General features: G+C 43.3%; 1 protein-coding gene across 5 annotated transcripts in view; it reads right to left on the reverse strand.

The window, feature by feature from the left end:
- LOC144829208 (aromatic-L-amino-acid decarboxylase-like) overlaps positions 1 to 27,669 on the reverse strand; it is an 833,710-nt gene that overhangs the window by 220,232 nt on the left and 585,809 nt on the right. For 3 of the 5 annotated variants that reach the window (XM_078688114.1, XM_078688115.1, XM_078688113.1), the window contains one exon: positions 12,152 to 12,218. In XM_078688114.1, the coding sequence (XP_078544240.1) occupies positions 12,152 to 12,218 (67 nt within the window). Of the gene's footprint in view, positions 1 to 6,760; positions 6,950 to 12,151; positions 12,219 to 27,669 lie in introns of all 5 variants that reach the window. The other 2 variants (XM_078688111.1, XM_078688112.1) reach the window with 1 other exon arrangement.

Consider the following 27,669-nt stretch of genomic DNA (forward strand, 5'->3'; position numbering starts at 1 on the left):
ATACTTTACACACAGTCATGGGTTAATTACAGGCAAAAAGTGAACAAATACTGTTCTGGATAGCTCAAAAAAGTACTCAAATGGAAGCAGTATTTCCTAATACTAGCCTTCATGAGAAACACAGAATTCTAACAATCTGTTTTCCAATGGGGATCACACCACATCTGGAGGACTGCACATCTTGGGGTACAGTCTTCACTGCAATCTACACTAAAACACAAGGTGTTCTGTCTATGGCGGTAATACCTGACGTCCTGAAACAAATTCATAACGAATACGGGGCAGATCCTGCTTTAAATGTAGGCATGAAACTACTGAAAGATTTCAAACAGGTCTCATCAATAATATTATCAAATATTAAAGGAGAAGCAGCATCAGTGGCGATCCGCCAGAAGTTGAGGGAATTTGATGTAACAGAACCACAAAAACTAGCCGGAATAATTGAAAAATCCTATGAAGAATTAGGCAGAGACAGTTTGGGTAGAAAACCAGTAAAACCACAACTGTCTGAAAGTCCTGAAAAGGTCTTTACTAAAACACTCCTACCTCTTCTAAAAAGAAGTGGGAAAATAGCAAACAACCTTCCAAAGAGAAGCGTTCTCATTCTCGAGGCAGGTCTCCTCAAAAGGAACCCTCTGAAAGGAGGTATAACCTCAGGAATAGGGATAATTTGAGAAAAATTGACAGATATCAAGATACTGATACACATTCCTCTCGTACCTTCCAGAATTCATCACAGAAATCTGAAAGAAGAGGACGGTCAGAGAACAAGGAAGAACGCATGAAGTCCATAGACGATCAACACGTTCAGAAAAACAAAAAAGCTCAATTCCCCAAAAAGAAGGTAGCTGGTCTAAAAATCAGACATGCCGAGGATCTTGAGGACACAGCTCGAGAATGGGTCAGACAATGTTGGTAAGCGCAGCAGAAGTAACAATAGCTCGCCAGAACCTGAAGGGACTTCTGGGGACAGTTGTCTTGAATGAGGACATTGAAGTTGAAACTGCTGACACCAGGGTTAGTTCTCCACATAGGTTATATGAAATAACACTCCTGATGGAGGGAGACATACCAAGAAAAGTGAAAGCACTCTTTTGTGAGCGACTTTCTAAAGGTTATGATATACTTCTAGCTGAACGAGACTGACCACCAGAATTTGTCCAGGAGTGCCCATATGGCGAAGACATCATTATGCCAGCCTTCTCTAACCATATTTTGATACATTTAAAATATACTTATGCCAGGAAATGGGCAGTTGCCCAAGCCCCAGCATTATTCAAAACTCATGTAGGATGGGATGAGGATTCTCCTCTCCATAAAATCCAATTAAAAAATCAACTAACTGCACAAAGGCAATACCCAGTAAAGCAAGAAGCTAAAAAACAGGTCAGGGAGATTTTAGATCAACTTGAATATTAAGGGGTGATTGAAACATGCACCTCATCAATAAACAATCCTTTGTTTCCTATCTTCCAACCAGACAATACATATCGTCTAGTATTGGATTACAGACATCTAAACTCTTGTTGCGAAACATTTGCTGTGCAAAATGCACACAGTATAGCATTAATGAATAACATTGTGCGTAAAAAATATAAGACAACATTAGACATTTCAAATGGTTTCTTTTGTCAAAATATTGCACCAGAAAGTAGGTATTTGACTGCTTTCTCAATAATGGGGACACAGCATCACTCCTGTCGTCTCCCTCAGGGATTCAAGAATAGTCCTGGGTTATTCTCAGCAAGGGTAACAGAGTTACTTCAAACTTATGATGATTAGGCATTGTCATATGTTGACGATATCTATCTGACAGACAATGACTTGCATAGGCACTTGAGCAGGGTGACCACCATTATACTGGGCTTCGCTTCTGAGGGGTACAAATTCAATTTTAAGAAATCAAGAATTTCCCATCTCAATGTCCTTTTTCTAGGATATGAGTAATCAAGTGTAGGCAAAAGCCAGGCAGCCAACTTTTTAAAAAAGTGTGCGCTTCTCCAACCTCCAAAAAAGCTGAAAAACTTACAGTCGATTCTAGATTTCCTGAATTTTGGAAGAACTTACATTCTAAACTACGCAGAAAGGGTTAAACCTCTCTACGAATTAATCAAACCTGATTTTAAAACAATAAATTGGACTAAAGAACACACAGAAATTTTACGTTCACTTCAAACAGACATGTTAGCAATAAAACATTTACAAACACGCGTAAACGTACGCAACTTAGTGATCCGAATCGTGCCGAGTCAATGTGGGTTCACCTACTTAACTTTTAATAAAGGTGAAAAAGTACCAATTGCATACTCCCGTACCTGCCTTAGAAGCAGTAACAAAAGCGAACATTACAAATGCCAAAGCTTTACATTCGAGATGGATACAATGGGTTAATTCTCTTCTGCAACTGATGTTGAATACATTATTGATCCTTATTTGAAAACACAAGCATTTCTACAATACGAACAAGAATACCCTCTGCCTACTGAAATTCTGCCTCTAGAACAGTATGAATGTATAATTTATACTGACGGATCAGCACAACCCGCTATGGGGGGTAACAAGCTTATAGTGCTGCATGCGCGATCGTTAAAGTCTGTTTCCTCGAATCCCTGGAATGTGGGATAGGGTAATTCCAAACATGGAAAATAGATTAGGACGGATCCTAGCAGCACATGAAGGGCTCGCCTCTGCTCATGCAGGTGTTTCAGCCACAGTAACGTTATTAAAACAGAGAGATACTGGTGGCCAGGTATTAGGAAACAGACCCAGAACTATGTTTTGGATTGTGAAATATGCCAGAAGATAAAAGTGTCAACCGTGAAACATCCTGCGCAGACGCCCCTGTTAATTTTGGATAAACCATCAGCTTCCGTTTACCTGGAACACTGCGGTCCCTAACAAAGGGATGGTAACTATAAATATATCTTGGTCGCAGTTGATTCGTGTTCAGGGTTTCTTTGGATGTGGCCTCAGGGCTCGGCTGATGCTCGAACTGTTATAAAAGGTTTGAAAGTCTTTATCGCCACATACGCAATTGGCACGCTACATTCTGACCAGAGTCCTGCGTTTAGCTCTCGGGCTTACAAAGATGCCATGGCCAGTTTGGGCGTTGCATTGCGGTATTCTAGTCCATTCCATTCTGAGGGAAATTCGGTTGTCGAGAGAAAAAAACGGGACATAAAGCAGTCTATAACAGCTAGGGTATTAGGTTCGGGTGACGGATGGGTCAAACATCTAATAAGTTTCCAACAGAGTCTTAACAACTTGCCAAGAAGTTCTCTGGGAGTATAACTCCATATGAGGTCCTTTTTGGGACAAGAATGTTGGTCTCGGACCTTGATTGTCACACATCAGTGGTGGAACAGAAGAAATTTGATATCAAAGATCGTTTGGCTGTTTTACAGGACTTAAATTAACTAAGAACGAAACAAAGCAACATGTTCCTGAAGCCAACCACCAGTAGGGAAGAACCAACCGTCCCAGCAAGGCCTGTCTGGATCCCAAAGCTTGGTGATATAGTTAGAGAAAAGATCGGGGACAAGAAGGAATTCGGGCCTTCTTACAATCAACCAGTACCTGTCCTAGCAATCCAAGGAACAAGAACAGTGATACTGCCCTCCCTTGCTGGTAAAAAGGAGAACAGGTCCGTGTCTATCGACCTGATCAAACCACACTATGTGGCCAATACTAAGCAGTAGGCCAAGTGGACTCCGACAATGTAGCAGACGTAGTCCTCTAGCTAAAATCCAAGAGGTTCAAACTGAGAGACTCATCACCATTGAGGAATCGGCAGTGAGTAAAGAAGGACTAAGCAACAAAACTATGGAACTTGTACCTCTTGAGACGCAAATAACAGTGCGTCATGAAACACCACTCTACAATGAAGTATCACCTGTCTACAATGAAGTAACAAGTGATCAAGTGGTTCCAGCGATTTCAACAAATCCGGATGCAATTCCAACCATTGACAGAACTGCCTCTGGCTATTTCATTAACTTTGATACATTTTCTGAGGATCCCTGTGAACCTGAAACAACCCCAGTGAAAAGAACTTTCAAAGAACAAGCAACTGACTTTTTTCATCAATTGGAAAAGACTTATCTGGTTTCACCCTGAACTGAACTTTGGATTGGGTTCGGAATATTTGTTCTTCTACTATGGATAGCTCTGGTAATAACTCTGGGTATGCTGATAAATGGAAGATATACAAAAATGGACACAGCAAGTAAGAAACTCAACTTACTCCTCAAGCCACACAAATCATCTCATCGTGAACAAAGAGACTTGTCAGCAGTAAACATCACAGCTGTTCCTATACCTGATGGTATAGCTTGGAACAAAACAGACTATGATATTTTTGGCCTGTCAGAGCTGTTGAAGATTCCACACTTACTCAAGATTTCATTAGGTGACTTTGTTTCATCTAGTACCTTTTCTGATGATTGGGACTTTGAGACTGTTAATAATGTCTGATCTAGAGATGTCAGCAGTTTTCACAAATCATGAATATTTAGAAGGTTCATCAAACTTTGAACACATGTATTGTTATAACCATTATGGTCATCATATCATGCACAAATCTTCAATGCCTAGAAATGTATTAATGTATAACCAATGGGAACATTGTCCTACGCCACCAAAGGGTAGCTCAAAAACGTTTGTTATGAAATTTCCATACTTTTCAGGGTTCAATATATCCCATGCGGAAACATTTTACTTTAGAAATGTGAACAGAACAGGAATGAAAAGTATGTTAACAAATACAAAACAGATTTATTCTGCAGCCTTTTATGCCCAACTGTCTAGACAAGGTTTTGACTTTTGGAAAGACAACACTGAGACAAAAACTGTCTGAGGTTTGAAAGATTGGCAAGTGCAGGGGGTAGAAGCTTTGTTTAGAGCCTGTATCATCCCTGAGCAAATTATGTGTTTGAATGACACTGTCCAACAGACGTCTTGTCTTGGGTTAGCCAAGATCAAAGACATGAACAATCCGTCCATACCTACACCTACACCTGAAAGAAATAACACTTCAGAGGGGGAGGTCGATGTACATACTATTTTGCATCACAACAGAACAGATCCAGATTGGAACAAATGGTTAATCTGGCTCACAGACACAAACAACTGTCAAGATAGATTCCTGAACAAAACACAGGATTTCACATTCAATAGGCCAGACCCAAGATAAGTTCAAATACAGCATCCTGGAATCGTAACAACATACAGTGTAGGGAAGCTCTGCCCTGATTGGCTACAAAATCTACACTGAAGGATGTAAAGCAACACTTATCTTTACTTAAAGATGGTGCAGACCTTAGGAAATTCTCGTTAGGACCAAGAAAACCACTTCAACAACGTTTCATATATGTTGAAATATGGAAGATTACGCAAGCAGAGACTGCAGAACGAATTCGAGAAATTGATCATATTAATTTAGAGAAATCTCTGTCTGTGGTTGACAATGGGTTAACGAGGATATATTCATTGAACAGCATAGTGTCTTCTGCCATAGACATCATGAAACAAGACTTGGTCATGTTGCAACATTGTCAGTCTCAGCTACGTTCTATCATGCTATTAGGCTGGACGTTACAAAACCTTTGTTAAGGCTATGTGCCCTGGCGTTTAATCAATACTCCGTCACTGTTTTCAGAATTCAATCTCACTGATAAACAGATCAAACTGGCACAGAGGGGAACAGACTATACGGTACTGAGCATTGAAAAACTGGAAAGATTACCATTCACAGTGGCAGAAAAACCAGCTAATAAATGGATAATACATGTAACAATCACTCTGCGAGTTACAATTTTCCATTTTCAGTATTACCTAAAACACTTACCAGCAGGCACATATGAAAGGTTGGGTAAAGAATACATCCAGACATCCAGGGATGTAACCATACACAGATAGATATTGGAGTGAATTGTTTCTTAGCGGTTCAAACTGTGGAAACACACTAAGCGTTTTTCTCCTTTCCCAGGGTATTAATTTACAAGTGGCCTGTGATGGTTCCTCTTATCCTGTCACCTGCAGGTTCACCAGCTGCAGTGATTGATCCAATTTTTGGACAACTTTCAAATGGAAGGTACCTCATGTTGAACGATCACAGCTGCTGTGGCATGGTGCCAGTTATTCCATATCTAGTAACTGTGTCAGCCAGTGTCACTTGCTGTATGCAAGTATTGTTTCCACAAACCAAGACAGTCAGAGAGTCTCCACTTTGGCCTTCACTGAACATCTCTTCTATACAAATTGATACTCTAAGCAGAATGAAGGCCATTTTTTTGCAAAAAACTGTGCCACTGACCTCGGCCAAAGAGACCTATGATCTACAAGTCGCAAGGACTTCTGCCGAGATACATGCCCCTTTGTATACAAACTGCCCTATACATTTCTCAGAAATGTTAAGTCGTATCTTAAACATGTCTGATATGAGCGGTATTGTAAAGACCGTGTTTTCTGGACTGTTAGCACCTTTTCAAGCAGTCCTTGGAACCATTCCAAACTTTGTGCACTCTGTGTTTGGCAGACTCCCCCTCATTTTGGGACACTTTGCAGGGATACTATTTTTGCTCCTTCTGCTACTATATGGCAAGCCAAATCACCAGCGACACCCAGTTCTCCATGGAGACAACTCTACAGGTGATGAAGTGTCATGAGTGCATCGTCTAAATTTTGGGGTTACCTCATCTATGAGAATTAAATACCACATGGTTTCTGACATTCAGACCAACTTGGCAAGATCGCAACTTACCTGTTTTACGCCGCCTGGTATGCAGAGAAGAATGGATGCTGGACACCTGTCTAACACTCCCATCAGTCATGCAAATGGATGTTGATACTCTGCTGGACCCCGTAATGGCCAATGCTCTGTGTTGGTCCCAGCGGCTACCAATTCTTATTACGGCATTCATTGAGATCTCCCAAAAGCAAATTGCAACTGCTGAGGTATGAGAGGAAACATCAGGTGCGCAGGTACCATCCAATACGAACATTGCTGATGCAACCAATGCTGAAGGTGATAGTTCCCATTTATGTGTGGTTAATCTTCAAAACTAGGCAATCCAACTTTCATCTACAATAGTAGACAACTTTTTGTCTACAGACATGGAAGAATTCATGTTTTCTCTAAGCCCTAACACTGACGTTTGATTTTTGCACACAGTGTACAGAGAGACTTTGAATTTGAGCTTCATTTTTCAAAACAAGAAACTAACTTATGAACTTTTTCCTATGATACATTTTTTTTTTCCAAATTAGTATTTTTCAATATTGGCACAAGTAATCTGCTTATAGTAGAACTATTCATAGAGAACAAGATTTTTTTGAATACTTCCAGAGACAATGTTTGACCTTGTTCACATACAAAAAGTTTCATGTAATCTGACATGAAATAGTTTCGGCACTTTTTCTTCTGTATTTAAGAGCCATTTCATAAATGTTTATTTTTGTGATTCATTTAGTTAGCATTCAAGATGTCAACATGTACTTAGAATGAATACTTGCTTTAACTATGAAAAAAAATAATTTGTTTAAGCTTTTCATCATTTTTTATATATTGCCTTTTACAGATATTTGCTCTCTATGATATAATATTTTCATTGAAATAATGTATACCACTTTTATATTTTACGAACGGTGATTTCTATTAATTGAATTGTTTCTGTTTGAATATTGTGCTTTTATGGTGATTTTTCTTTATGCACCGAATAAAGCTGAATTGAACTTAAACTTGAATACTTGCTTTAATGTGTATAGCACCAATGTAATTTTATGCTTACAACTAGTTTCGATACATTATTTACAATGTGTTTGAAACATGATTTTAGCTCTTCATGTATAGATACATTTTATATATGTTATCATGTTTAGAATTTAGTAATGTCGTACATACGAAAGTGGAGTGGGTGTTGTGTATCGATTTAGATTCCGTGTGATTGTCCCGCTTCATGCCCTTATATAGGTACATTTCACATTGCCCTTATATAGGCATAGAAATCCAGTCCCTATTTAGGCATTCCTAAACACCTTCAAAGTTTAAATATACCTTCACTTGCTATGGCAAAGCACGGTGTGATGACCAACTTGCAAGGCGCAGCTCGCCACAGCAAGTACCAAAGGAAGCCAACTCCCCAGCTGACGCACTGACCAGACGCTGTCATCCTCCTGCCGAGAATCGGGCTCCAGTGTTTCTGACTCCCCTTACAGGGTGTTGCTAAATCGAGTCCCGAGAAAGAGATACCACCCTCTCTCATTCTAAGGTATGGAGCTGATTAGAACCTAGAGAAACCTTTGTCAAATCTTGGCAGAACTAAACTAAACTAAAGCTAAAACAGCACCTACTTCTTCCCTCGTACTAGACCTAGGTTAGGTACACAGGGGTAGGCGTATTTTAGAAGCACCAGTTGAGTATTTTAGCCTGTGTTATTTATGAATCATTTTTATAAATGTCATAGCAACAGATCATGCTATTACAGTATTATTTCATATTACTGTTTGTGCTGTACGCATTATACTTCGCATTCTGTCTAACGATTGTAGCAGTTGCAAAGGGTGCAAAAACAACAGTTGATGGACAGAATGCAGAACAATGTCATACATTCACCCCAGCACAGAGATCTAGGCCTAAATCCATTGTTTATTTGCTCACCAAGCCACCCCAGTTCAGACATGGCCGTATGCAAATCAGCCTTGACCCTGTGCCTCATGGGAACAGTCCAGCCCGAACTGCCAAGCCATGTCTTCCCTTGACCGAAATCAAGCATCCTAGGACCGGTTTCTGGCTATCAGCCGTCATCAGCCAGGATAGCTTGACTCCAGTGGCGTGGAGAGCACGGACTCACGTTTAATCCATTGTTATGGTGTCTGTTCTTGACATGGTAGGGCATCTCCAGCATTAGGTCACCTAACCCCGGCATAAAATAGCCCTGATATAAGGCTGGTTATTCTTGGTTTATTATGGTCATCCTTGTCAATAAGGATCCCACCTATACAATGTGGCATATTGTGGAATTGGTTGGCATTATAGAGTTCATCCTCGGCCTACTCCTGGCTCTGGGACAGTGCTATTCAGTCCTGACATATTGTGCACAACCTAGGCATGATAGTGACCGTGCATGGCATAATGTTTGACATTTTTAACACATTATGGAAATTTAAGGACTGAAGGGGCACATCAAAGGCCTACTGCTTATCATATTTGAATATTGTTGGCCTCCGTGAAATTAATTAGCCTATCCTCTGCATAACAGTGATCCTGCAATAATGGTGCAATCTTTGGCTAGGGTAAATGTATTTGGCATTGATGTGGCCATCTCAGTAATGTGGTATGAAAGAAAGGTACATGATGATTGTCAATAGCGTTTGATGCTTGTGGGTGGGAAGCAGTACATGTAAGTACCTGATGAGTGCAAGTGGATGCCGAAGGTGAAATGTGCATTACTAATAATGAAAAGCTGGTGCTTCAGAAAAATAAAAAAGCTTTTTGCTAACATGCCAAGATTTTGGTGGGACTTATTTTTTTGATCCAAAATGGAAGCATATATTTGACAGCAAAATATTTTTATTTCTAGAAGATCTAAAGTGTATGCTTAGGGACAAAGTGAATTGCATTTCAAAATATACTTAAACCCTAGCTCATAAAATTGGAGTAGCATCTATGCTTTCTAGATCTGAAAGGTGTCCATAAATGGGGTGGTGACACTCTTGTTTCCTGCCTCCTAATCCTCCTTGACCTTTCATCCGCATTCGAAACGGTTAATCACGACAACCTCCTATCCATTTTGAAGAACCGAATGGGTTTCTCGGGTCGGGTGTTACAATGGTTCTCATCCTTCCTTCACCACAGATTGCAAAGAATCAAGGCAAACCACTCCCTCTCCCAGCCCTCTCCAGTACTCATGGGTGAGCCCCAAGGGTCCACCCTATCTCCTATCCTCGTCAACCTTTTCTTGGAACCACTAGCTAATTCTCTAAAGTCCACAAACACTCTCATTCATGGGAGTCTATTCTAGCGCTCTACAAACACGCAAAATAAAATAAAATAAATGTGCGTGGACAACACACAACTTTATTTGATAATTTCATCCTCGGACAACATCATCTCACTCAACACCACCCTAAATTCTACGCAAAATTGGTTAACAGAGAACCATCTACTGTTCAACACCTCCAAAATGGAATTCCTTTTCATCTCCCCCTGAACCACATATCCATACTAGACCTTTGGCTGAAGCGCCTCACTGCCTTCAACTGCACCCCTCTCATCATAGACTCAGCCAAATCTCTTGGAATCACCCTGGACAAGCACATGAATATGCAAAATCATATCAGTAATGTGTGTAAGGGAGCTAACCACTTGATGAGGACACTTAAAAATATCAAGCCATACCTTCGTTAAAAGGACTTCAAACAGGTGGTACAAGCATTGGTCCTGCCGAGGCTAGACTACGGCAGTGCTGCGCTCTGTGGCCTTCCCATATACACCGTGGCTTCCCTAAGGGCATCACTGAACGCTGCGGCCAGACTGGTCAGAGGTACCAAATGAAATGAATACATATCCCTAATAGTTAAATCTCTCAAATGGTTGCCCTAGGAAGATCGAATTCAGTTAAAGATTGACGTTCTGGCGCACAAAGCCCCGCACTTCAAAATCCACAGGTACCTAGCACAAAAGCTTCAACTATCCTGTAGTGGGAGAGCCTCAAGAAGCACTTTCACTCTCCTCCTGAAATCACCCAACCTTAGGAAAAAGAGAACTTGTCTCCGAGCCTTTTCCGGCGCTGCGCCAAGGATATGGAACTCTCTTCCACCAGAAGTACGCAGAATCTCATCAACACCTGCTTTCAAACTGGAAGCCAAAAGATTCCTAATGAACAAATGTTTGTTCGAAATCATTGATCGTACACCCTTGTACCTTCAGGTACCATCATGTGATGTTGCTCCTCTGTACCGTATTATGTGCCTCCCTTTGTAGCCTGCTATCTTCCTGCTTATTGTATTACTCTCCTGGATTCCTTTGTCTGGGAATCATGCCATTATTCCTATTGTGTATTCCTACTTGATGTCGATATTGGATCTATGCTCTTCTTTTCATCATTATGTACCCCCCTTGTAGCCTGCTTTATACCTGTTTTTTGTACTACTCTCCTTCATTCATCTCTCTGGGAATTATGCTATTATTCTTATGGTGTATGCTTACTTCATGTCGTTAATAGATTTATGTCCTGCCTTCCATCCTTTGTAAAGAGCTCTGATATCCTTTGGGATCTTGTTCACGCTATATAAAACTGTATAAATATAATAAATAAATACATTTGTGTGCGCCCCAGGGATTGCTGTGGCTTTGCTGTTGACAATGTGACATTGTAAGATCTGTGTAGCTATTCGATGTTCAAGAATATACTGAAGGAAATACAACCCCCCTCCTCAAGTCCACTGGAGGAAATGAGGTGCAATAGCTTTGGATGCTCAGAATATTTCAAAGTGGGATATCTGTGCCTGTTGCATGTCAGAAAAGATGTCCATTGTGAAAGCCCTGATGGTGCCTCATTAGTCAGATACCAATGCATAGTAGAAGTCAAACTGAGGACTATAGTGAGGCCCGTGTGAATGTCTCCTTATTGGGATAGCAATGTGAAACACTACATAAAGGTGCATTGGGACAGTCCTGTTCTTAATGGTAAGTCACAGTGGCTTTTCAGCAAATATATTTAAAACAATTGGCTGTAAATTGCCTTATTTGCCCAAAAGTTTCTTCCAGGGACATTCCCAAGATCCAAACAATTCCTCGAAGATCATCAGGCTGGCTGGCCATGCTTGATGCTCAGTGCAATGTGTGCTGGCATGAACATGTTTGCTTTGGATACTTTTAGTGCAGAGTCCAGCCCTCGCAACATGCACCACATCATGGCTAGGACAGAATACACATGTAGATAAATCAGATTAGTTTTCATCCTAATTAAATTAACCATATATATAGCCTAAAGACAGGACTCCAAATGGAGATTTTGTGTTTGTGAAGTGGCATACACCATATGGACTTTTTATTTGAAAATGATGTGGCAATGAATCAGAGGTGAGCAAACATGGGTTAGAATGTTTGAACATGAATACAATAGGATAAATAAAGGATATGAGGACTTACAAATTGGACCAAGTTCTAAAAGGTTGTCGAAGGCACAGGAGGGAGTGGTTCCAAGCGTTGCACAAAACTATGGATTAAAATAAAAGGAAATATAATGTAAACTTAATGCCAATTGCAGTTCATGATTTTAATGTATTTATTATATTCTCAAGCAATAAACTTGCAAATTGTTTCATTCCATCCAGACCACTGGTGGCTTTGCAGTTAAGTCATTAGGCACAAAATCAGTCACTAGTATTTATATGCACAAAACATTGCAGCATACTGCAGGATATTATTCTTTCTATATTCACTGTTACACAGCTACCAAATAGCCAGTACGGGTATAAGGAGATGAGGTTTCTTTTTGTCTCTGCCTATTATAGGCAAAATACAGCCAAGCAGATTTATAGTGATATCTTAGATATGGTTTAATTAATGGAGAATTCTTTGAAGGCCCTTCAATTTCACTGCACTAAACTAGGGAGGTACTCAAATATCCTTTGTTTGCTGCAGGAAGAGTTAAGGCCAGAGGAGAGTCCCCTGGTGTAATTTACAGTACCATCAGGACAATATAGTTTAAAGGTTCTCCTAGATGTAATGCTTCCACTGAACATTTGGAGGACTGTCCCTTAATAACAGAGTCTAACCCATGGCCAAATTATTAAAATCAAAGCTATGGGACAATGATGTCTCCAAATGCATGTTCAACAGCAGGAGTAACAGGCTACATGCCATCAGTAAAAGCAGACAAAAACCTACAAATGTAAATTAAGATCAGTAGATATGAGGGGGCGTGGCCTGGAGGAAACAATGATGGCTTCTTAGTTTAGAGCTCCGCCGGAGCACCGCCCTAAACCCTCAGCAATCTGTCCAAAATCCGGCATGAGGCACACACACGAAGCGGGGATGGCCTCGAGAATCTAAGCGGCACCTGCGAGTGCAATCTGGGCTTTTCAACTCCCCTCTGAGGCCGCCTTATATCTGTAGCGGGCTGAGGCGCAGGTGAGACCTGGAGGCGGGGTGACGGTCTTCCGCCCTGGGCAGACCCCGCATATTGGCACGTGCGGAGTTATAGGTGGCAGCTTGGCAAGCTGGAGATGGAGAGAACGGCACTCCCTTCGGCCATCTGCGCGACGGCTGCACCACAGGGCTGAAAAGCACTCACACTGAGGGAGAAGGGCAGGACTGCGGGCATCCCCAGACCCGCGGTGAAACAGGTCAGGAACGCGGGGTTGGACAAGGCCCAGATACGGTGGAGGGAGGAGTCCGCAAACGGTGGCAAGGCCTGGCAAGGCCTGTACTCACCGGGACAGTGTGGAAAACAGTGGTGGCGCCCTAGCAGCGTGGCTAGACACATCTCGGTGCGCCATTTATCCAGGCTGATCAAGAATTAGGAGGCCTCAAATCAGGGAAGTTTCGTGCATTGCGGGAAGATCAGGTGGGACAGCCGGCTGAGAGAAGGTGGTACCCCAGACGTGGAGACGGTGAGGAGTGCGGGGCACAGTGGAGTGCGCTGTTACCGGTGCCCACTCTGAGGAAGGGGTGGCGGCCGTAGTTTGCCTTGGACATACATCACTGTCACACCTGAGTGTGGACGGGGGGCCTGAAGAGTAAAAGAGACTCTTATCTGAAGCATGGTCTATGCCCGTGACTGGGGAGTGGACGCCCCTGCGCCCGGAGATCTGACTGGGCAGCAGTGCGGCCAACTGCAGCTGAAGCGTAGAAATATCGGGGGTAGTGGAATACCCTAGTAACTGACTCCCGAGAGTGCTAGCTGGGTATCGCAAGACATCAACACAGGGACTTTCAGGACCGCCAGGACTGCATTCGGGCGTTGGGGATTAAAAAATGAAACCAAAAAGCGCTGCAACTACGCAACTAAACAAGTTGGATAAATATGCGGTCCCGAAGGTGGCCTCCCAGACCGAGGGAGCAACGGGGGGACACTCTGCACCCTGCTTGGCCTCTATTATGGTGGCAATCCAAACATTGGGCACCACCTTGGAAAAAAATCGATAATGTGTCAATTGAGATGAATCTCATTCGTACAGACCTCAACAAGACATCAGACAAGGCCAGCTCAAATGGGACGAACATTCGGGAGCTCCAGGCATCCTCCAAAAGGCTCGAACAGAGGGACAATGAACTTGTACACTAACATCCTCAGGTGGCCCTGTGGCTGGAGGACCAGGAAGGGAGGGCCTGCTGGAACAAAGTCCGTGTGGTGGGCGTTCCAGAAGGATCAGAGGGACCCAGTATGGACCTTTTCCTGGAGGACTTGATTCTCAACCATCTGAAGCCAATACGTCTCTCCAACATGTTCACGATAGAAAGGGCACACCGAGCGTCGATTCCCAAACCCAAACCAGGAGCTCCGCTAAGGACAATCATTGCGAGAATTCTCAACTATAGAGACATGGACACTATCCAGCAGCCCACCAGGCTGACAGGAGACCTACAATATGAGAACGCAACTGTTAGGTTCTTCCCAGACTTCACGCTCAAAGTTCAACGTGACCGACGCTCCTTTGATGGGGTGAAAGCGGCGCTTCGAGATAAAGGCACAAGGTACATGATGTTCTTTCCGGCCAAGCTCAAAATGATCATGAGAGGCAAATCTCTCTTCTTTGCAACGCCATCGGAGGTTCAGGACTGGTTGAACAGAGGAGCATCACAGACGTCCGCGTCGGCCGCTGGAGACACTTGAAGGGATACTCTGGCAAAGTCCCCAGGCTCTCTAGATGGTAGATCAGACACAGACAGAACAAGTCAGCGATCATGGTGATTGAGGTCTGCCAGCCCCAACATGGGTGACACCCAGGGACGATAGCAGACTGTAGGTGGTGGAAGAGCTGCAAATATGGACCCAGACGAGTTGTAATGTAATGTATTCATACTTTCTATAATGTTGGGGTTATGATCCTCCCCGAGGGGGTATCATCCAACTGGGTAGAGGGCTCTCTGGACATGTGATGGGGGAGATCCTGGGGAGGAACCACTGCGTGGCCTTACTTACTCGTCCTTCCTGGGTGGAGGGGCCCTGCCAGTATATGGAGCAGTGAGACAAGCACTTGGTGGGAGGGGTGAGCACTGTAAGAGAGCCAGGTGGACTTAGTTGGAAAATGTGTGCACATGCTTGAAAATTGTTCATTTTGTGGGGAAGGGCGCTTAGCGGCTGGAGTTGAAGCCGGCGCATTTTCCCATCTTTAAGCAGTTTATCGGAGGGAGGGTTTTCTCTCTCTTTGGGTGTGTGGGGCGAAAGGAGCTGTGCTAGTTGGGGATGTGGGTCGTTCGAGCCTACGTGGCAGGGTAGCAGGGTGGGGGGAAGGGGGGGTCATTGTTATGTATTGTTGGAGGGTACACATCGGGGGGAGGCGGGGTGGTTTTGGGTTGGTCACACAAAGAATGCAATGCTATGCCGGTTCAATGTTGCAAGTATCTTCAACAAAACACACAAGATGATGGACGGAATTTTGCACAATGGCAAAACATTCACCCCCAGTCACAGATCTGGGTTTAATCCATCGTTATTTTGCTCACCAAGCCACCCCAGTTCAGACATGGCCATATGCAAATCAGTCTTGACCCTGTACCTCTTGGCAGTTCGGGCTGGACTGTTCCCATGAGGCACAGGGTAAAGACTGATTTGCATATTGCCATGTCTGAACTGGGGTGGCTTGGTGAGCAAAATAACGATGGATTAAACCCAGATCTGTGACTGGGGGTGAATGTTTTGCCATTGTGCAACATTCCGTCCATCATCTTGTGTGTTGTGCAAGTATCTTCAACTGCATGCTAGAATAGCTCTTACAGATGGCTACAAGGTGGGATAAATGTCTTAAAATACTCAGCTGGAATGTCAATGGGGACAAGCTCAAAAGAAGCGTGATCAATCAGTTTGTCAAAAGACACCTCTCAGATGTGGTCCTCCTACAGGAGACGCACGTGATTGGCAACACCTTTCATACGCTGAATAAATGGGGATATACACTGGCGAAACATGCGGGCTTCACTTTGCAGCATTCTCGGGGAGGTGGGCATCACGCAGACTCAATTTGGGGACGGTTTACATGCCGCCGGGTCTCCAGACTATGTCATATCATTATTAGGGTGGGCTTCTCCTTGGCCTACCTGAGGAGCAACTCCTCATAGGAGGGAACTTCAACGCAGTATTGGCAAGAGGCCTGGATAGGCATCCGCCACGGGACATAGCAACGGGACACATGTGGTTCTCCCACCTCCTTGACATATTCGGTCTAGTTGATCTTTGGTGCTTGCGCACTCGACTCTAAAACAGTACACATTTTTCTCGGGGACGCACCATACTTTCTCCAGAATCGATTACATTCTTACACCACTGCAGCAGGACACAACCATTCAAGAAATCAAACATTTAGCACTGGGTATTTCGGATCACTCCCCTATATGGGCACACCTCACTATTGGGGAGAAGAGTGTAGGCTGTGTGGCACCCTTAAACCCCTGGTACCTTCATAATCCTGAGACTAAATGGAAGATCGTCCACTTGATTGAGACCTACTTCCAGGAAAACGTTGGGTCAGTGGAGTCCCCAGTCATCCTCTGGGAAGCTTTTAAGACCGTGCTGAGGGGTGAAGCCCTCTCAGGGATTGTTGGGCACCATAGAGAGAAAGAGGCACAATTACTAGCAGTTGAACGAGATTTACTCACATTGGAAAGGGAAGCGCAAAGCGACGGGGATCCCTGAACTTTGCATCGGATGCAGCTTAAAGCGGCAGAATATAAAGCACTGGCCACCAACGCTGCTAAAACACTGGTGCGGGATAGAGATGGCAGGCTGTATGATCAAGGGGACAAAGCGGGCAAATTGATAGCCTGGATAGACAAAAAGAAGCAGGCGCAGAAGGTGGTGTCTGAGCTTAGGACTGACTCGGGTGACCTTCTTGTTGAACCCCAAGAGATAATTAGTGAATTTGAGGCCCATTTCAAAGTAGTGTATAGCAGGGGATCAGATCTTTCAGAGGAAGACTCCGCTGCACTCCTAACTGACATCAAGCTCCCTACCCTCTCTGAGGAGGACGAGAGGCTCTGGACTGGGAAAGCCTTGGGTCTGAACTTGAGGCCACCCAAAGAGACCTTTTGTGGGTCGGTATGTCTCGAATATCACTCCAGAAACTCACATTTGGTTGGTATGACAGGGGAATAGCGCTCCCTGTTGTTAGTAAATACTATTGGGCTGCACACCTATCAGCTATAAACCAGGGCACCTACAGTGGTGGGGATGATCCCGGATATGGGATGGATAAGTGGCTCCTTCCGGGTGGGAACTTTGAAGCTGCACTCTACTCTAAACCAAGTAGATACCCCCTGACAGGGCCCACTAAACACTCCGTCCAACTTTGGCATATCGTTCACCGTAAATTGGGTTGGGGTGACAAACTAACATTGGCTACCCCGCTTTGGGTCTCCGAAAAGCTGGGTACATTGGGGCGCACCAAAGGATTCCACACCTGGGACCTGATAGGGATTTCACATATAAAAGACCTGTGGGGACCTGATGGAGCGATTACATTTGCATCGCTTCAGCGCACCTATGATCTAGCACAAACAGAACACTTTCGCTATATACAAGTTAGGCTCTCCCTCCAAGCTAAAAACTTATTAATCACACCCCAGACCCCTTACTTGCACTCAGAGGTAAGTGGGAGGCAGATGGTCTTGCAATCGATGACTAAGAGTGGAGGGGGAGCCAAGTCAAAAATCTCTTTCCCTATGGAAACATGGTCCTAGCTATAATTATATATATGGTTCAACATTTCCCAGCAAGAAATGCCGCGCCCAGGAGTCTGACGCCCAGTGGAGAGGGACTGCTGATGCCTATGCCAAAGCGGTGAGGTTGGTTTGGCACATCTGCAATTGTTTGAGCATCGATCCCCTTCCACCCTGAGTTAATGTCTGTTTTGCAACAGGTTTTCCACGCTGCCTATCGTTTAAAGACATTGAGACTTAGGTGCATTTTACAAACTGAATATGCGACCCCTATTATGGTGATTTACCTTGGATTCCTTTCTGGATCCGATAATATGTTTTTCAGTGATGCTGTCTTGCAAAAGTGACTTTCTCTAAACTTTGCCGTTATGCTTGCGATTGCCCTGTTGCATTATGGGAGGGGTAGTCCTGATACGGACATGTGCATATGTTGGGCAACAGACTTCCATGTCTCACATTGATACAACTTTGTATATGGTCCTGCAGCACAAAAGTAATTACCTCAGTAGAATGCTTCTTGTGGCTTGAGTTCGTGTTCATTGCAATTTTCATTTGGCTTTCAGAGACACTATGGCTGCAGTGTGAGTCATCATTAAATTATCGTCAGACCATCTATCACTTTAGAAAAGCATTCCAGATCTGAGGGGGGACAGAGGTGCTTTTTATCTTTATTACAATATAATTGCAGTGTGTTTTAATGTCAACTATTCTGTTATAGACTTTATATTTTATTTAATGTTAGATATACAGGCGACACATTTATAGCACTTGGCGTCTCATGTGCAATATATGAGGTTTCCCACTTGGCAACATAAAGATTTGGGGCCAGAGGTAGGTAATTCCGATTTACCGACTCTTAAATACAGACTCATACCGAATCGGTATTTAAGGGTCGGTAAATTGGAAGGAGGCAGATGTAGGTAAAAAATTACCGAATCTGTAAGAGTCGGTATTTACCGATTCTGTAAATACCGATTCTGTATTTCCCATTGATTCCTATGGGCCTTGAAGCCCATATGAATCAATGGGAAATACAGATTCGGTATTTACAGAATCGGTAAATACCAAATCCTGCAAGGGTGCAGGGGGTGTCACTTTGACACCCTCTAGCACCCCAAGTACAGGCTAGTGTGACATGTGGCACACATACATGCCCTAAGGGCATGTCTGTGTGTCACATTGCACAGGTGTGCATGCACAGATGTGTATGCACACCTGAATTCGGTATTTTACCACCCAATAGCATTGGTGGTAAAATACAGACTCTTAAGGGCCTGTGGCACTCTTAGGAGTGTCACCTACATATGGATTTACAGAATCGGTATGTTTACCGATTCGGTAAAATACCGAAGTAGTAAATTTACCAAATCGGTAAATATACAGATTCTGTAAATAACTACCCACCTACATCTCAAAAGCCGAATACCGGTCGGTAACGGCCGAATTCGGCCGTTACCGACTGATATTTGGCTACCTACATCTGGGCCTTATTGTTTTGATGCTTAAATTCTTCACCCATATAACATATATCCATGTGACTATGTATATTTTGTATGTGCATTGCGCAGCATTTTATCTGTTATCATAGCACATGTGAAATGTAGAGGGTTTTAAGTGAGGTCATTTCAGATGTCATCAGTGATGTCATCAGTGATGTCACTGACCATGTCATGAATGATGTAATATGTGACATCATCAGCAGTGTATTGCGGGCACTAACTATAACGGAGGAATTACAACGGTTTTATACAAGTGAAATGTCCAGCTAACTATAACACCCCTGAAACTTATGGTTTTTTCAGTGAATTTTTAAGGTTTTTTAAATGCTAATTCCTAACTATAAAATGTCTGAAACCTATGTTTTTTTTTTAGTGAATTTCAAAGGTTTTTCAAATGCTAATTCCTAACTATAACATGTCTTAAGCCTATGGTTATTTCTGTGAATTTCAAAGCTTTTTAAATGACAATTTGTAAATGTATAAATTGTTATATTTAGTTTTTTGATACTGATTTTCTAATTTTTTTTACCTATTTATTTTCACATATTTTATTTTTTAAATTACATTACATATTTTTAATATAAATAGAAAAAATGATTTTCTTTATTGTTTTTTTTTTTTTGGAGTCGCGCACCCAAAGCCTACCTTTCTCGATCACTGCATGCAACCTTGCCGCCATTTTAGAATTGTTGTGTAGGATCCGCGTAGGGTGTGCGACGGGTGTGTATTTTCCTGTGCAATCGCTATGCGACCAGTACGCGACTCCAGGCGCATACGTGACACATACGTATTACGTTACGTGATGCTCGCACGCTTCCGCGTGATGTCATATGTGTTCGACACGGTGGGTGCGCGATTAATGCTGAATTTTTTAATGTCTAAAAGTATATATATATATATATATATATATATATATGTATTTAATATACATATTAAAGCAATACATTATCTAAGGTAATCATAAAAATAATATACCTTTAGTTTTCATAAACCTATATTAGTTTTTAATGCGATTTTGCGAAGTCGCGTTGGGTTCGTGTTGCCTCTGCGCTGACCCCATGTGACCTGAAAAAAGAGATTTGATTGGTTCATAACAATTCCTATTCTAACTATTGAAGGACCTCACCCATTTCAGTCATTCTTCTTAGACCTTCTTTGGAGGAACAACTCTCTACGGAGAAGAACCTTTTTTTTGCTGATACCACACATGCTATTACTTTTCATTGGAAAACAATGGCTTCAGGACAGCAGCCATCATATGAGTCTGAACATTCATCTGATGATGGATTTGTGGCTGAACCTCCATGCCCTGAGAGGTACACATCAGTTGTGTGGACATTTTGTGCGTTTCCCGAGGGACAAAAAAAAGTATATGCAACGAAAGTAACTTGCAAGATCTGCAAAAAAGTTCTCTCACATGGTGATCCAACTAAAAAGTACTCTTGCAGGACCGAAAGTATGCTCAAGCACTTAAAGACTCTGCACCCTGTAAACCTGGAGCACGAGGAGTGCAGAACACTGCGTGAGAATCCATCCACCACCTGCAGTACCGAGTACTTCTGGGACTTCTCCATCCACAGAACATCTGGGCATACGTCCACAATTCGCGCATGTGAATATACACTGCATTAAGTGAAACAGATTACTATGTTACGGAGTGCAGTCCATGGATTTGATTTGCAGAGCATAAGAAAACCATTGGTGCTAGAGTTTTTTGTTTTTTTGCCTGAAGTTCATTGTTTTGTTCCTCAAGTTCTCTTTTTTTTCCTTTTGATAAAAACCCCCCAAAAATCAAAAAACAAACTTCTCTGGTTAAAAAAATAGCTACATGTGTATGATAATGTGCGAAAGTTTAGATGAATGTATGTGTAGTGCATAATTGACTGAAAGAATTCATTAGTAGTGTATGGGGAATGTATAAGTGCAGAACTATAAGGAAGTGCTGCAGCATTACACTGTAAATTACAGAAGCCCTAGACCAATCCAAAACACTTTTCAAGATAGTGAAAGAGTTGGCTGGTTCATATACGATACAACCTCCGCCAGACCTTAACAAGACACAATGCGACTTACTGGCTGCCTTCTTTGTCGATAAAGTTGACAAAATACATCAGGGCATCGAACAAGCTCTAAATGAACATAATCAGATTTACCCGATCCTGCCCAATACTCCACCTGTCAAGCCGAGTTATAATGCTAACATTCCAGGCCCCATCCCCTCTGCTGAGGCATCTCCTGTTACACTAGATAACTGGCCAAAGCTTAGCCCTGATATGGTTCACAAACTACTTAATACTATTAAATCAGGCTCGCCCAAAGACCCATTGCCATGCTCAGTTCTAAAACAACTTAACAGTAGTGCTCTGGCCATAATCACCGATCTTCTTAACGCATCCCTGCAGGAAGAATGGGTGCCTGATGAATGGAAGCACGCGATGATTCATCCGCTGCTAAAGAAAACGGGAGCAGACCATAATCTATGCGCCTAACTTTAAAGTGAGATATGTTCCTTTATATCAAACTGATGTGTGTGGGTCACTGACTCTTTGTCCATTGATCCTCCGAAACACCCACACCACGTGATTTTAATCCCTTGCAAGCCATCCACGGCTTTTTTAAATCACTTATTGTCACGACACTTCCCAGAACTAGATTTATCATCCCTAGAGGGTATGCGGATGGTGTTTAATTCTAGCAGTTAGTCTGGGAACACAATTGCTGCCACTTACTTGGAGCACCCTGAACGGAAAGGCGCTAAGGCATAGCTTTACAAATAATTGTTTGTTTGTCTTATATGTCTGTCTGTCTTTTTGTTCCACAGGTGCCAAGACACTCCATAACTAGGAGTGATTTTTCGGAATGAGCAATTGCTCTTCCTATTTTTATGCACTCTAACACTTTTTTTATTTTCACTTTCACGTCCCCAGGTTAGGGTGGACGATTAGAGAGTCCATACCGCCGGGGTTTAACATTGTCCTGATGAATGCCTAGGTAAATTGAAACCAACACTAAGGCTGAAACATGTTGACTAAGTTATTTCTGAATTAAACCATCCATTACCTTGGCTTTATAATTCAGTCACATAGAACTCTTTTTACTGTGTGTTAGGGATCATTAATAAAAATTTTTGTAGATACCCTTTATACACTTTTATAGTTTAATTTAACCCTCCAACACACCCATCACACAATACCTGCTCCGCAGTCTCCTGGCGTCGTAGCACACCGAAGAGGCATTAGGTCTCTTCGGTGGGGCCCGATGATGAAGCATGACACCGACCAGGTTGGTGTGTGAGGGCTTTCTTTTCAAACCCAAATAGGGTGTGAACTTCTCGAGTCTTTGAGGCTCCATTTAAGTGGCTTATAAGAGACATTAACCTCTCTTCCTTTGTTTATTGTTATATCACTGGGGATTAAGAGAGTGTTCCTGTAATTCCCTACCTCTCCCATTGTTTTTTGCAGACCATAATCTGCCAGCTAATTTCCGGCCCATCTCCTTGTTGCCCACTTTTGCAAAAATACTGGAGAAGCATGTTCATAGGTCTCTTACGGCCCCTCGCGGCGGGATGCCTGGCTTTCACCTTGTGGACACCCTGCCGGGGTTTCTCACAGGGGAATAGCAGGATGCGTTCCCTAAGCAAGCGCCGGGACGCTTACGGGCAGCTGTGCGCTTTACAAATCCAGCACATTTACATTTACATTTACATAACTACTCATGATCTGGTACCCTCCCATCAATCAGGATTTCGTGCAGGCTTCTCTACAGAGACAACATTGTTAGGCGTAACTGAGAACATCCGTTTTATGCTGGACAGAGGAGAAACTGTGGCCCTTGTGCTGCTCGACCTCAGTGCAGCATTCGACACGGTGTCACATGCGGTTCTTGCCCGGACACTTCATTCCATAGGCATTCGTGGTGCGGCCATTAATTGGATTAAATCACTGCTGGAAAAGCGTACATTTCAAGTCTTCTCACAATCCGCTTGCTCTGACATCATGACCTTCAAACACGGAGTACCGCAGGGCTCTATTTTGAGCCCGCTATTGTTTAACATTTATATGAGCCCGCTTGCCAAAATAGTAGAAGAGACTGGACTACTTATGTTTTCCTACGCTGATGATTCTCAGCTTATTTTTTCTCTGTCCTCTGCGGAACCTGACAATCCCTCCTCCTTAAAATTTGGACTAAGTAAGATTGCGGAGTGGATGCGCAAAAACTTTCTTAAACTTAACGGTGAGAAGACCGAGTTAATTGTCCTGGGGAAGAACAAAGAGCTTTGGGGACCCCAACATTGGCCATCAGAAATGGGCACTCCCCCGGTTCCATTCAGGTAAGCTCGGAATCTGGGTGTCATCATTGATGACTCTCTCAATTTGAACCAGCAAGTTGTGAAGATTTCGGCCACCTGCTTTGCAATATTAAAATGGCTAAAAAAAATCTGCTGGATGCTGCCCGAACATACTAAGAAAACAGTTATCAATGCCTTAATAACCTCTAGGCTTGATTATGGTAACGTGTTATACTTGGGGGCAAAAAAGGCCACAATCCGCAGACTGCAGACAGTGCAAAATGCATCAGCGAGACTACTGTGGAAAATTCCCATCTCCACATCAACCTCCAAGTACATCCGGGAGTTGCATTGGCTGAAAATTGAGAATCGGATCAAATTTAAATCCCTATGCTTTATGCATAAGATCTCCACTAATAATGCCCCAAAGTATCTACAAAATCTTGTACGTCCCTATTGCCCATCTCGGACCCTTCGTTCAGCAACGGCTAATCATTTTGTAATCCCTAAAATTAAGCTGTCGCGTATGGGTGGAAAATCCTTTTCGTTTCTTGGACCCTCACTCTGGAACACTCTACCACACACATTACGGAATGAGACGAGTTACATGAAATTCAGGAAAGCCTTAAAAACCTGGCTGTTCAACATCTAAAAGACCTGCTTCAAATCAAGCTACTGGATCCTTATCGCCGGGAAACCCTTTGTTGGGTAGCTGTTGCGCTATATAAATGAACTAAATAAATAAATAAATAAATAAATAAGCTCTTTACCTGCAGTGCGCTGTGATACTTCCGAAGCACAGGGATGCAACATATGTACATAAATATGTTGCAAGTCTATGCCTCCCTCTGCACGGCTGCTTAAACTGCAGCCATGTGGTGACGCAGGCACCCTTGCACCATGGTGCAAGGATATCTGTGTGGTATGGAGTTTGTTTTTGTGCAGGAAGACACACCTTCCTGCACAAAAAGAATCAGTGAAGGCATTTTTCTCCTTCAATGTATGCTGTGCATTGTAGCATATATTGAAAGAGAAAAAATGAGGAGAAATGGAAACAATTCTCCTTGTTGTACCTTGCTACAACAATTGAAGGACGGTGCAGCATTCACACACATGTCCAGATTTATGATTGCTGATAAATCTGGAGATGTGTCTTGTTCTATGAGTGTTCTGTGCAAACACGCACAGCAACACCTATAGAACGCCCTTTCAATGCAAAGTGGTGTGTATTATGAGGTCATATTTACATGGAGAAGAAAAGGTACACAGAGTGCCTTTTCCTCTCTTTGTAAATATGAAAGAGTGACTTGCGCTATAACTATGTTACAAAAAGTGACATATTGTTGGTACAGGATGCTTCTAAATGTACCTCATAAGTGCTTAGGTATTGGCAGTCTGTTACAATAAGAACATATTGCTAGTTAATTGTATAAAAAATTGCATGAGAGTGACATGAGGTAAGCACAGAGTTATGTCTCCAAAAATGCTCGAAGAATAATTTAAATGATTGCGGTCCTTCAATAGGCACAACGGGAAATATTATGAACCAATCAAATCTTTTTTTTCAGGTCCACGATATCCTATGACACGGAGATTTCAAAACTACATAGGTATAAACTGGGTGTTTTGAAGATTGTATTAATACTTTGTAGCTTCTTGCAGATCTGCTTGCATAGTATATAAAGAAATTACCTTGCACTAGGGTTAATGGCTAGGCCAATCCTTAACTATATGACTAATAAGTAGAGTAATTTCAGTACTGCAAAGAGAGAACAAGATACATGTATAAGTACTTATTTATTTATTTTATTTATTTATTTATACCATTTTTAGAGCGCACTGCAACCCTACGGGCATCCTGGCGCTTTGGAAAATTGCAACTAAGAAGTGATCAGCAAGGGGCAGGATGGGGGAGTGAACAGGTTACTCCTAGGGTGGTTAAACTTTAAGAAAGAGCCAGGTCTTTTCCTTTTTGCGGAAAGGCAGCAGTTCACTGGTTTTCCTAATCGCAATTGGAAGGCTATTCCAGAGGTGGGCTGCTGCTATGCTAAAGGCTCTGCCACCATGAGTTGCTTTCCTGATTCTAGGTATTCTGATAAGGTTAGTGGATGAAGAGCGGAGGGTCCATGTGGGCTCATACCATTGGCATTTGGCTTGTGGAGGTTTGGGACCCAGACCATGTACTGCTTTGAAAACAGTACATAGAGATTTAAAGAGGATCCTTTAAGGCATGGGCAGCCAGTGCAACTCGGCCAGTGCTAGAGTGGTGGAGGATCGGCGTCCTCGAGAGAGTGCCATTTTAGCTGCTGCCGCCTGGATACTCTGGAGTCTGGAAATCAGATATGCAGGAGATTACGGGCACCATCTTGGAGCGTACTCGCGCTCGCGACGAGATTGGTCGGCCTATTTAAGGCGGACCCACTTATCTGGCAGTCTGGACAGATTTTACCGCTGCTGCGCACGCGCTGCTGCTGGCGCTTCTGGTTTTTAAACCTCCTGATTTTGCTATTTGCTTTATTGTTCGTTTAATTCACTTTTCCCCTGTTTTTAGCGGGGCTTGGTCAGGGTTTCCTCCCTCCCTCTCACCTGCATTTAAATAGTTGTTTTCACCGCCATTTGGTGGGTCCTGGTCCCGAGGGTGGTCCTGTGGGCGCCATCTTGTGTTGGGCTCATATTTGGAAATACGGGCGCCATCTTGGAGCGTACTCGCGCTCGCGATGAGATTGGTCGGCCTATTTAAAGCTCCCCTCCCCCGCGCAGCGGGACGCGCAGTTGTGACGCCTTCGCTGTGCCGGAGTCGTGCCAGAGTCCTGCCCGTCTGCGCTCGTCCGCGCTAGGGAGACGCTGGACGTGGCAGGACTCCACCACACTGTGAGTATGATCCGCCAGTATTCTAGTCAAGCTCTTCACTCGTTCAGACGATGTCTGCCCTCTTGTTTACATCCAGCCCAGTATCCTCTATGTGGACCTTATATGTGTTCATGTGGTTGCTGGACACTATCGGCCCCGTCGCTGGCTTCCAGCCAGTTATCATCGCCTCGTAAGAGGGAACCTCCACTTCCCATTACTGGTAAACTGTGGCACATGAACGTCAGATCCTTGTCGAAACATCACCGAGATATTTATGAACTAATCTCCTTAGAGAGCCCTGATGTCTTCTTTATGACGGAGACATGGCTTGGTGACGAGGACATGGCCACTATTAATTTGGCCCTTCCACCTGGCTATGTATGTCACACATTAAACCGTAAGGGGAGAGGAGGAGGTATAGCTGTGGCCTTTAAAAATTGCTTTACCTGTACCTGGAAACCAACGACCTTGGCTGGTGCCGAGTGTGCCCATTTTTCTATCAGCCTTAGTCACCATCAAACACTATCTGGTCTCCTGATTTATCGTCCACCTGGTAGTGACGCTGCGTTCAGGATAGCCCTTCCTGAGCTGGTCAGCTCTCTCTCCTTGCTCTCTTCTAATTTTACCATCGTTGGCGATCTCAATATGCACTTTGATGCCATGGAGATACCGGCGGTTAGAGGCCTGCTTGATGACTTGGAAGCAGTACAACTACTTCAACTGGTCCGTCATCCGACCCATGATGGAGGTCACATCCTCGACCCGGTCTTTACCAATCTCCAGCTGGTCGAGGTTTCCCCCCCTAGATCGATGGGATGGAGTGATCATCACCTCATTGAGCTGTCTGTCACAATGACGACACAATCCACTGGGAAGCCTGGTAAAACATCCTACAGGCGACCCTGGAAAAAGCTCAAACTGGAGGATTTCCATCGTTTGTTATCCATTACACCTTGGGTCCTTTCCGATGACGTTGCAACCGGTTATACCAGCTACTGCTCTTGGATTGTCAAAGCTCTTGACGAATTAATTCCAGCCAGTTGGAGCAGGAATCGTCATGCTCTTCCTAACCCCTGGTATACGGAGGCACTCAGATGTATTAAAGCCACCTGCCGACAAGCTGAAAGAGCCTGGAGAAAGAACTATGACAA

Source organism: Lissotriton helveticus, chromosome 4_1, assembly GCF_964261635.1.
Source record: "Lissotriton helveticus chromosome 4_1, aLisHel1.1, whole genome shotgun sequence".
Classification (NCBI taxonomy): domain Eukaryota; kingdom Metazoa; phylum Chordata; class Amphibia; order Caudata; family Salamandridae; genus Lissotriton; species Lissotriton helveticus.